The sequence below is a fragment of the Pezoporus wallicus genome, unplaced genomic scaffold (assembly GCF_028554395.1).
Source record: "Pezoporus wallicus isolate ANWC-B61680 ecotype Strahan unplaced genomic scaffold, APGP_CSIRO_Pwel_v1 contig_5352, whole genome shotgun sequence".
Lineage (NCBI taxonomy): Eukaryota > Metazoa > Chordata > Aves > Psittaciformes > Psittacidae > Pezoporus > Pezoporus wallicus.
In genome coordinates, this window is record NW_026639660.1 from 4,669,883 (window position 1) to 4,682,233 (window position 12,351).

Genomic DNA, 12,351 nt, shown 5'->3' on the forward strand with positions numbered 1-12,351 from the left:
TTACTCCACGACGGATATTATTAGTGTTGAACTTTAATAATGAAACAAAATTATCTGTTGTTTCATAAACTTATTTGCTTCTAATTGTATTCCTAAGGAACGATGCAAGTTTGGACCTTTGGGTTGGAATATTCCCTATGAATTTAACTCATCAGACTTTACAGCCAGTGTTCAGTTTATACAAAATCACTTAGATGACTGTGACATCAAGAAGGTGAATACTAAAATTTGCATACAGTGTATTTAATTGCTTTGTTCAGCATCTGTAATTGTTTTTTCTTCATATTACTATCTATAATACTTTACTCATTGCTTTACTTTCAGTGCGGCTTCTAATGATCAAAGTATCAGATTCTCTGTAAGACAGTCCAGCTGAAATATTTTGTGTGCTATCATCCATATAAAAATATGTAATAGTTAAGAATTTCAGAATTTTATCTTTTTTTTTTTTTTTCAGTACCATATCTAAAATGTTTACATGTCTATATAATATCTGTTTTAAAAAAGGAGCCAAAATTTAGAGAGTTTGACAGAGCAAATCAAACTTCTCTATGTCTGCCATTTGGTCTCCTATTTATCCGAGAATAATGCAACAGAATAGCCATTCCTTGGAAAGCAGCACTTTGCCAGTAGAGAAGGATGAGAATCTGGGGAGGGGTGGGAGAGAAGAGGCAGTACCAGTTGAGAGTGATTTCAGGTCACACAGGAAGTAATGAGATATGTTTCTAATAGCAGGACCAAGCCCAAATCTACTTTAAAATTATAGAGCTGAGCTCAGAAAATAGATTCAAAATAAGCAATTATTTTTTTCTTCCAACAATGAACTTCTCAGCTTACATTTCAGAGCCTTATGAGCTTTCAATTCCAAAATTGCAGGCTAGATACCTTCTTCTTACATGTTACAACTACAATCTTTCATTTACTTTCTTGTATACAGGGGATATCATGGAACACAGTACACTACATGATTGGAGAAGTACAGTATGGAGGTCGAGTCACAGATGACTTTGATAAGCGTCTTCTTAATTGCTTTGCAAAGGTAGGAGACCTTGAAAGTACCCTTATTTGTCATTTTTACTGGCAGCTGCAATACAGAAATCAGAAGACCTTTCTGCTGAATATGCACTTCTTCACCAGTTTATAAGACTCTTCAGAGTAAAATGAATTTTTCAAAACATCTTCGGCAGTGAGGTTTTCCCCCTTGGTTTCTCTTTAGTGAGGAACAGAAATTATTAAAAAGACTTAGCTGGAGCTCAAACTTAGAAGACATAACTCTTAGCAGTTTACTTTTGTATTCAAGTAAAAACAGATGCTGTAGCTAAAATAAGAACTCTAATTTTCCAAAAATAAAAATGAGATTAAAAAAAGAAAAACAAACCCATGAAGTAACAAAGTAATACTTTTTTTTTTTATTCCCATAGGTATGGTTTAATGAAAAGATGTTTGACAGCACTTTCTGTTTTTACCCTGGATATAAAATTCTAGTGTGCAAAACCCTGGCACAGTATTTGGAATGCATTCAGTTACTCCCTGCAATGGACAGTCCCATGGTCTTTGGTCTTCATGGCAATGCTGATATAATGTAAGTAGTTCCAACATATTAAAAACAGATTCCTTTTCTTTTAGTGTTTGGAAACAAGTCCCTGTGAAATGCTTAGGTAAAGTATGTATATGGTTATGAATGCAGTATCTTCAGCTCCATTTTACATGTTCTTTGGGGTTGTTATTTGAAAGAATAACAAAACTTTTATATGAACATATGATGCAAGGTTTTATATAGTTCAACTAGAGAAAGTTTCTAACGTTTGCCTGCTGTCCTGTTGTGGTTTAACCCCAGGCAGCAACTAAGTACCATGCAATTGCTCCCTCACCCCCACCTCACAATGGGGTGATGAGGAGGAGTATCTAGAAAAAAACAAAGGTAAAACTCACAGGTGGAGATAAGAGCAATTTAATAATTAAAGTACAACATAATAGTAATAATAATGAAAAATGTGATAAGGGAAAAAAGAGAGTGAGATAAAATTCAAATTAAAAAATCACAAGCAACAGTAATACATAATACAGTTGCTCACCATTCATTGACCGATGCCCAGCCTCTCCCCAGGCAGTGATCAGTAGCTCGCAGCCAACTCCCTCCAGTTTCTATACTGAGTGTGATGTTCTGTGGCACGGAATATCCCTCTGGCTAGTTCAGGTTAGCTGTCCTGGTTGTGTTCTCTCCCAGCTTCTTGTGCACTTCCTCACTGGCAGAGCATGATACACTGAAAAGTCCTTGGCTTAGAGTAAGCACTGCTTAAAAACAACTAAAACATAAGTGTGCTGTCAACATTATTCTCAGACTAAATCCAAAACACAGAACTGCACCAGCTATTAGGATGAAAATTAACTCTACCCCAGCCAAAATCAGGACGTATTCCAAGTAGTATATTATATTTCTGTGCATACTTGTTAAATGATTCTCTGAATTGTCATTTGGTTTACAAGCATGCCTTTGGATGTAACTACAATCATTTGTTGCCATCAGTCCTGTCATTCCATTATATAAAAGAGGCTTTTCAACTGCACTAACTCTACTTAAAATTTTATCTTCAACTCAATTAACTTTTTCATTCCAAACAATGTGTGTAACAGCTTAACTTTTATTTCCTTCTAATGTTATATCCCCTGTGAAAGGATATGAATCATCATCATATTGTTTCACTGAAGTCCTTAATAATTCTGCCATGAATTATTGCATTTTCATTATGTCCACATTCATTGTTTCTCAATGTAGCTTTTTGTATTTTTAAACAAGAAGAAAAATGTTACACAAATGCACAACTGCTGTGGAAACCTAATATCTTCCCACATTTTTGGACTAAACAATAATTTCCCACAATTTTTCAGTCTCTGATTTGAAAGATTGATGCTATATCAAAAGCCCAGTATTCTAAGCATGCTGTGAGAACAGTTTTATTGTCAGCTCTGCCTAGCACCTACCATTGTAACTATATACTTCTGAAGAAAAGAGTCTAGGAGTAGATTCTGTTTCAAGTCATTCTCTAATACTTGCAAGGTCTCCCTTGCAAAATTGATTAAAAAAGAGCCAAGATTTAATGGAGAACCAGAGTCCTGAACAGAGACATGCTTCAGATCCAAAATCAGGCTTGTAGGAAGGTTAATTTATAGGAGGAAATGAAACAGAGTTGGGGGATCTTAGTGAGTAGGAACAGCTCTTTCATTTCTCTCTATTGCTGAGTTTTTCTTCACCTTGGTACATCAGCATATCCTGCTAGTTTAGTCCTTTTTCTGGAGATTTTCCTTGGTAGTTATTTCTTTAGGGTTTGGGGAAAATATTCAACAGCTTCATATTTATCACAACCTGTTATAGGTAACTATGCACATGTACTTTCTGCCTGTTGTTGACATACAGATCAGACATATTAGCATCCCATACAGTGTAAAAAGTTGCATTCAGATTCTCCTTAAGGTATCTTACTAAGTCATATCCAAGCATGCAGAAGGCTAACTGCTAGAATTGGAACCCTGAGATGTCCAGGACCTTTCCATATTACTTTTACTGAGGACAAGAAAGACCTTATCTCTCACTGATGTAGTGGGATAGTTTTCTGGTTCAGCCAAAAGCTCAATCCCCTGGTCCCAACTGTAAGACTTCACTCAATGTCAGTACTTTTGTCTACTTGGGATTAACACCCGAAGTCATTGTGATTGGTTTTAACTTTCTGTATGGATCATAGGTTCTGCAAGAGCAAGGCAGGTACCTGAGCAGGCAAGGAATATTCTTACAATCTTCTCCACCTCCTTCTCCAATTGGTTACATACTGAAGCCTTAAATCTAACTGAATTTTGTAATCTACTGCAAGCAGTTATTAACCAGCTGAAGACAGAGCAGGATCTCCCATTGTGCCTTGGTGAATGAAAAGTTTTGAATACCACATTGCAGTAGAGACTGCTTTTTTTCACACAAAACTGAGGTAACATTTCTGTCAAACTCCATTTGTTCTTAGTTTTTATTTCCAGTACAGAAAATTCCTGATGGCACAAACTTCAGCTATCAAACTACAATAGGTTGTTGAATCCAAACTCTGTAAGAAAATTTTCTTAATACTGCTGCTTTTTTGGAGCAAATAAAAATTCATATAAAAATCTTTTCTTCTGATGACTGACATTTGCTTTGCCACACTGCTTCAGGTAAAAACTAATATAAACAGGTATAAAGTGCTTTATCTTACATACTCACTTTTAGGCACATTGACACTATAAATGAGATTCATTTAATGTTGCTTTAGCTTTCTTTATGTTACTCAAGACTTCCTTTACTGTAATAGCAAAAAAATAGATCCCTGTAAAATACAGTTCCTCTGATCACAAACCAGACAAATAAAACACATGAGCTAAATCATGCTGCTTTGCATTACCTGTAAGGGCAATCTAGGCAAACAGCTGTTATCTAGGCATCGACACTTGGATGTTTAAATGCGATTAGGGATACCCCATTGCATAGATCTGATTTCCTTCCCAGGAGCATGGTACTTCCTCTACAAATCTGTGCAATCTTTTTTTCTTTATTGTTTGCATCTATACTTCAACATTTTATTTGCAATGTAAAGGAAAGTGAGGTTTTCCAAAGCCCAGAAATATTGGAAGAACAGTACTTGCAGTGTCAACAGGGAGGTTCACGTCTCTGTTACGAATGAAGCCATAAGTACAAGAGAAATTTGATTTTGTCCAACTTTTCTGCTCATGTGTAGTCTTGAATAGATCTGTCACTCTTTAAATGGGGCCATAAATGGAAGTAAGCTTGAGAGTTTTGAATCTAAAATGAAGGGTTATTAAAAACCATGAAAGCCCCACCATTCCTACATTAAGAAGCAGAAATTAGATCCTCTGAGAAGCAAACTGCCAGTAGGATTTCTTCTATTTTTCTGATTTATATTCTTTATAATAGCATTCATAAGCAGTTTATGTTGAAATGCTGCAGTATCTAGCTTCTCTAATCTTATGATACTATCTCCAAAGCTTGGATGTGTTAGGAGTTCATATGTTCTATCCTACAGCACAGTCCTTGGTTTCATGGCTTATACAATTATGTATGACAAAGTAATAGAAAGAGAATGGTGTCATATGAGGTTGAAAACAAAACTGACATGCAAAATTATGCTTTGAGTCAATACACATTTATTTTCTGTGTCAGGCTCATGCTGTATGTTCCTTATGTAGCTGATTCTGTAAGGTAAAAGTAGGCAACATGTACACTGCTACGTTTTCATTCTTACTGCTTCTCATACCTTTGTGCCACTAGACAGCATTGTAGCAAAAGTACTTCTGTAATTCTGCTTATGTTGAAGGATTGATGAGGTCTTTTGCTGTCAAATGCCACATGAATGTAATTTACTTTTTTGTATTGACTCAGAACATAAATTTACATTAGCACTGCCAATGCTCTACTATGGAATAGAAGGTTTTAATCTCTAACATTGTAAATCTATCATCTTCTATCATTAATACTAAATACCTCAGAGCAGAATGAATTTACTAATTAATAAAGAAGCAGTTTGCAGAGTAATGCCTCCATCTTTTCCTTCTCCTGAATTCCACTTTTAAGACATAATTGAGTGAAATATTCTTCCTTGTTAAAAAACTTGTGTTGCTTCTTCCCAGCAAATAACTCTTTAGGTGTCCTTAACAGGCATATGGCATTTTCTCCTTTTCCACAGAATTCCTGTAAATCATATGATATTTTTTTCTCACACCCCACATTCTCAGCTTGTAGAACTCAACCCTGAATTAGAAAAACAGCAAGTGTATAACAGTGTGTAGAGGGAAGTTCATATTCTTTACAATCATGGAAAACCAAAATAAAACTCATGGTCAAAAAATAAAAACAAAACCTCATGGTTAGTGTGTTCAACTTGGTGCAGGACACAAAGAAAAAGAAATTATTGGGAGCTTTGATTTAATCTGATGACACAGTATGTTTTTTCTTAAGTTTTAAGTTCTGTGTTCTCCAAAGTATCATTTAACTATTAAAAAATCCTATGTAATTTATATGTATTTCTTATCCTCTCAGATACCAAAGTAATACAGCAGCTGATGTTTTAGACACTATTACCAACATTCAGCCTAAAGAAGGTGGTGCAGGAGCTGGAGAAACTCGTGAAGCAATTGTTTATCGTTTAGCTGAAGACATGCTAGATAAACTTCCTCCAGATTACATACCTCATGAGGCAAGTTAATCTTAGTTGTTTTCTTACTGTTCTCTCTGTTGAGTTTTCACAGAAGGCATTCCAAAAAAAGAAACCCTGAATGGTAAAGAAATAACATATAGCTAGTAGCAGATTCAAGCAAGTAACCAACACCTTTATAACTATCAGCATGAATTGATATAAGGCTATTTTATTAAAAATAAAGACCTCTAGTAACTGATCATGGAGATGTGTCATGGAGACTATTCCTGGACTGTCAAAGCTGCATGTAAAAACACAGGAAAGAAGTCAGTCTTAACTTTTTGTGACAGCATTCTCCAGGGCCTTCTGGGTGAAGTTCTATTCTAGCAAAGTCATGAGTAATTTGGTAGTATCAGACAAAAACTAAAAATAAAAACTGCAACAGTTTACGGGATGATTGTTAGTTGAAATACATGAAGTACTAGTCTACTGTTTACTTTTCTGAACACAGGAAAGTAAAGATGTCACATATGACAACATTATTGCAACAATTCAGTTTCAACTAAATTCCTTCTTCTGTGCTCCTATATTTTAGGTAAAAGCTCGTTTAATTAAAATGGGACATCTTAACTCTATGAATATTTTTCTTCGGCAAGAAATCGACCGAATGCAAAAGGTGATCACAATAGTCCGCAACAGTTTGAATGATCTTAAATTAGCCATAGAAGGAACTATTGTTATGAGTGAGGCAAGTAAAGCATGTTTACTAATATTGAATACCATATTTCAAATTACTACCTTGATTGCTTTAGTTCATGTGTTATAATTTCATTCCTTCAGAATTTGAAAGATGTACTTGATAATATGTTTGATGCTCGAATTCCTCAAGTATGGAAAAGAGTAGCTTGGGATTCTTCAACACTTGGCTTCTGGTTTACTGAACTTTTGGAAAGAAATACTCAATTCTCTACTTGGATATTTGGAGGAAGACCAAATGTATTTTGGATGACTGGATTCTTTAATCCACAAGGTAAGGATACTGAAAGGATTTGAGTAGTAATGTATTTAATCATAGTTTAATGGGGTTTACTACCTATCTAATTTAATATTACACCTAGAAAAGATGTTTTCATCGCTGTCAGAATGTGTCATAGGAGCCAAAATGATAAATGCGTTCAAAAAGAGATTAGATAAAGTCATGGAAAACAGGTCCAATGGCAGCAATAAAAATGATGGTCCAAATTTAACCTTCGAGTTGGGGGGTCCCTCAGCTCCAAATTGCCAGAAGCTGGAAGAATAAAGAAGTGAAAGGATTTATGTGTCATTTTGCCTGTTGTAATATTATTTCACTAAGCATCTGCCTTTGTCTAGTATCAGAGGCAGGATGCTTGTATAGATGGTCTTTTAGTCTGACCTGTAAACACACTTTTTATATTGCAAGAAGGAAAACATGTAGTTAACAAAATGCTTTATCTTGTTGAGATATTGTAGCATGATATGATATAACTTCTAAAGTACTCTTTTCCTGTTGTCTTGAAGTGTTTCACACATTCCAAACTGTAAGCTGCTAGCATGGAAAAGTTTTAATCTAGGGCAAGATGTTATTAATATGCTGTACAGTAGCAAAAGAAAGAATTTTTTTTAGTGTTAAAACAGTCATTCACTAGAACAACCGCCCCAGGGACATGGTAGAGTCCCTTTTGCTGGAGGTTTCCAAGATACAATTGGATAGGGTGCTAGTTAATCTCATCTAGGCTCCGTTTCTCACAAAAGATGATCTTTCGAGGTCTTTTCCAAGCTGGGCTGTTCTGTGATTCTACAAACATGCAACTATATCAGAATTTATAGCAGCTACCTATGTTTCACAGTATTATCAAACTGCAGTTTCCACAGTGTTGCCATCTCAGAGGTTATTTAATGAACAGTTTGTCCAAATTCATCAAAGATATACGGCAAAGTTCAAGTAAACATTATCTATCATTATCGGTTATAGCTTATGATGTTTTTAGGAAAGAGGAAGAAAAACAAATTGTAACCGTCTTTATGAATAACAAAACCTGTTACCTTATTTGGTGCATGTTCATAGAAGAATCTCATTTAGCCTACACAACTGTCCATACAAAATTCTCATGAGAAACTTCTCTTATGTAACAGTTACAATGTTTTTTTCGTTAGTATTAACCTATGAAATCCTTGACTATTTTATGAGTTACCTTTACTTTCTAATGCTTTACTCTTTCTAGCCTTTCTGTGACCAGTTCTGTAAAAATAACTAATATCAAAGTCTTTTTTTGAGTTACTTTCAAAAACAGTTGAGGTGCCTGGAGCACATTCAGATTATCATTAAAAGATAGTATTGAGATACCAGTTAAAGCATCATTCAACTTGTATCAAAAATGGTGCAGCTGATCTCTGGTTATTCAAAAGCAGCACTCATGCTGGTGTAAAAGAAGATAAAGGACCAGATTCTTTTGACTAAATAAAATATTTAGCCTAACAGTAAATGAACCTGAGACACAGATGTTCTTGAACTTAGTGATTGCTTCAGCCTCTGTGTTCCAAATAAAATAGTCCTGTAGATGGAGAAAGAAGTGTGCTAAGCACAAAGGTTTGCTATGTTTAGGGGTGAGGTAAGTATAGTTGCTGTATGTGTAATACTGCTCTCCAGAAAATTCTGAGTAAATCAAACCATGCAGCAATGTTTAAAAAAATTGACTGTGAGACAAATCAGAAATTAAACTACCCTGTGCTGCTGTTGCAGAAAAATCTAAACTAATTGTACTAGTGAATCAAGCTCTAAATCTATCACAGAATTGGCAAATACATTATAATGTTAAAATATGAGGAATATATTGTATCAGTTCAGTGGAAAAAATCTATTGATAGTACTATAAAGTATCACCAATAATTGTATTTAAACCTCTTGTGATCTTTTATCATCATCGGTGTATGTCTCCTATAAATATTTATTAAGTAAGAATGTATGTTAATGGTGGTGCAATATGCCATTCAGCAGACATGGCACTTGAAATGAACAGGCTTATGAAAAAACAAATATCATGTTATACAGATATAATTAATTTTTAGCAAAATTTGAAGCCTTAATAATACCGTTTTATTTTTATCAGAATACATAGTATTTGAGAAACTAATACATGTTCATTTCAAGTACTACGTTAATTGTATTTACATCACATATAAATATTTTAGCTGTGACAAATCTCTTAACTTCTAACTGGCTTTATCCTAATTAGCATGTTAAAGCACTCATATCTTGAAATGTTGTCTTCTACTGCTTCTCCATGTACTTTCATGATTTCTTCCCTGGCTTGTCAGTATTTTATTAGGTGGTTTCTCCTCCTTGTAGACACTTGACAGCCAACAAAACGCTAGTCATATTCTCCTTTATGCCTTATCAAGAAGGAACTGATGCAATTTCATCTTTAAATCTTTACAGTAATCACACGTAATTATCCAGTTCTCTATTGTTAATGTTTCACCTAATCTCTCTGATAACTCCAACTAGTTCTTCATCTGGTAGCATAAAATAGCAGCTACTGCATTGTCATCTTCTGAGACACAAAGAAACAACCAGGTATTTGTTAAAATTGTTACATTTTTGTAGCTTTTTTCTTTATAACACATCCAAGCCTCTTTGCTGACCAATTATGTGTCATCTTATGCTTCGACTTTTCAGCCCTTTACGCAAGAAGATGCATTGTATGCTTTCTATTTTATATCTAGTCTTTGGGGCAGGGCAGTGTTTAGGTGCTCTAAAGTTGACAGGGTGCTCAGCTAATGCTGTGAATTTTACCTCTTAACCCTTTTTGATTGCAAACCTATGTAAAGTGTGTTCAAAAAAATATTCAAAATATCACCGAACTCACTACTTGATTATGTCATCCTCTACCTTCATTTCTGTCTAGGACTCCCTTTTCTTCACTAGCAAAACATAAATTTTTCATCCTTTTTAAGCACTGAGTTATCTAGATTCCACGCATTCGTATAGTTATTTATCACATTCAGATGCACTGTCATTGAAATTTATCTTATTTTTCTTCTTTCATTAAAAACCACCTTTCTCCTAAGTTGCCTTTACAACTTAGGCCTTTACAACTAGAAATATCAGCTTACATAATTCATATCTTGTCTGCCTCCAAATTCTTTCTTGAAACACAACTCTACGCTGGATCTTGTAGTTGATTGCCTAATGAAAATGTGTAAGTCAGTATCCTGAGTAAATATTTGTTAACTGAATAATTCAGTAGGAGAAAAACAACAACAAAAAAGGTATTTTATTTGCCAGTTAAAAATATTTTTCTCAGTGTAATGCATTCTAGGCCACTGTGTCATTTGTTCCTATTCTGGCCCCAAAGCAAAGTTTGCTATTATTAGTCAGGGTGCTCATTTTTAACAGAACTCTGAATATCTGTCTATAACATTCAGTGCAGAAACAAGCAGATAACTAAACAAGATTTTATATATGTATATATATATATTTTTTTTTTGGTCATGTGAGATATATAATAAATCTCTGGCTTAATTTCTCAAGGATTCCTGACAGCAATGAGACAAGAAGCAACTCGAGCACATAAAGGCTGGGCTTTAGATACCGTTACAATACATAATGAAGTGCTAAAGCAAAACAAAGAAGAAATCGCAGCACCTCCTTCTGTATGTATGACATGCAAAGATGTTTCAGTATTAATTCCAGTATTTAATTTATATAGTGCATCATTCTGTCATTTTGGATTGCTAGAGGCAAAAGTTACGAATGTCTTCACCTCGCTGTTTTTGCTCAGCATACAAGATTAGCAGCTTTCCAGTATCTGAAGGGGGCCTATAGGGATGTTGGGGAGGGACTCTTCATTAGGAACTGTAGTGATAGGACAGGGGGTAACGGGTTAAAACTTAAACAGGGGAAGTTTAGGTTGGATATAAGGAGGAAGTTCTTTAGTGTAAGGGCAGTGAGGCACTGGAATGGGTTGTCCAGGGAAGCTGTGAATGCTCCATCCCTGGCAGTGTTCAAGGTCAGGTTGGACAGAGCTTTGGGTGACATGGCATGAGGGTTGGAACTAGATGATCCTAAGGTCCTTTCCATTCCAACTATTCTATGATTCTATGACGATACTAATTTTTTATTTTGCAGTTATGAAAATATTTTATTAAAAGAACCATTTAATTGTATCACCTCTCAATTTTTAAAATTTATAGTAAACTTTAGATCAAATTTTGTAATGTATGGGCTTTATTAAACAGTTTTCATTGCTATCCATTTCAGTAATACCTTCTGGAAAAGGATATTATTTTAAAATTATGTGGTTTGAAAGGATTAAATGTCAGGTATTACTATAAAACATATATTCCTTTTAATAGTTTATGACACTCATTTCATGAAATAGATTTTTTATTTTGTGTATCTGCTTATTCTCCACACAGGAAGGAGTATATGTACATGGGCTATACCTGGAAGGTGCAGGCTGGGACAAACGAAATAGCAAACTCATTGAATCTACACCAAAGATTCTTTTTACTCAGTTGCCTGTGTTGCATATATATGCTGTTAATACAACCAGTCCTAAAGATCCCAAGCTCTATGTTTGTCCACTTTACAAGAAGCCCATGAGGACAGATCTGAACTATATTACAGTGATCTACTTAAGGACAGTCGTGACTCCAGACCACTGGATATTGAGAGGAGTGGCTCTCCTGTGTGACATCAAGTAAACTGTTTTTTGTACCACAACTGTAACAGAATATATGGCGCATGTAACAAATTACATGTGTAATTTGTTCTACTGCTACTTCTACTGCTTTTTATTTGGTGGCCATTGGTCATTATACTAGAACTTTCATTTTGGCTCAATGATTTTTTCTCTGCTTCCAGTAAATTCAGTTGGTTTTGGCTATTTGCTGATAATTTTAAAGTACAGTTTTCAAAATAAGTTTCCTGATTGTAGTCTTTGATGTTTCCATTATATTACTTAAAAAATTCATAATAGAATTTAAAATAAAATGTTCTTAAACCTTATAAAAGAACTTAATTTTTCATATTATTTTAGCTTGCGTTTCAGTGATGTATGACAACAGAAGACAATATAGAACATAAACTTAAGTTCTCTTAGATACAAGTTTAAAATATTTCATATATATAAAATATATGAAAAAAGAAACCCCCCCC

General features: G+C 34.6%; 1 protein-coding gene across 2 annotated transcripts in view; it reads left to right on the forward strand.

Moving 5' to 3' along the window:
• The window catches only part of DNAH8 (dynein axonemal heavy chain 8), a 138,979-nt gene extending 126,824 nt beyond the window's left edge, over window positions 1-12,155 (forward strand). For both annotated transcript variants that reach the window (XM_057415386.1, XM_057415387.1), the window contains 8 exons: window positions 98-214; window positions 938-1,039; window positions 1,422-1,582; window positions 6,074-6,230; window positions 6,766-6,918; window positions 7,011-7,200; window positions 10,723-10,844; window positions 11,610-12,155. In XM_057415386.1, the coding sequence (XP_057271369.1) occupies window positions 98-214; window positions 938-1,039; window positions 1,422-1,582; window positions 6,074-6,230; window positions 6,766-6,918; window positions 7,011-7,200; window positions 10,723-10,844; window positions 11,610-11,897 (1,290 nt within the window). In that variant the 3' untranslated portion in view covers window positions 11,898-12,155. The remainder of the gene's footprint in view (window positions 1-97; window positions 215-937; window positions 1,040-1,421; window positions 1,583-6,073; window positions 6,231-6,765; window positions 6,919-7,010; window positions 7,201-10,722; window positions 10,845-11,609) is intronic.
• The last annotated feature ends 196 nt before the right edge of the window (window positions 12,156-12,351 follow it).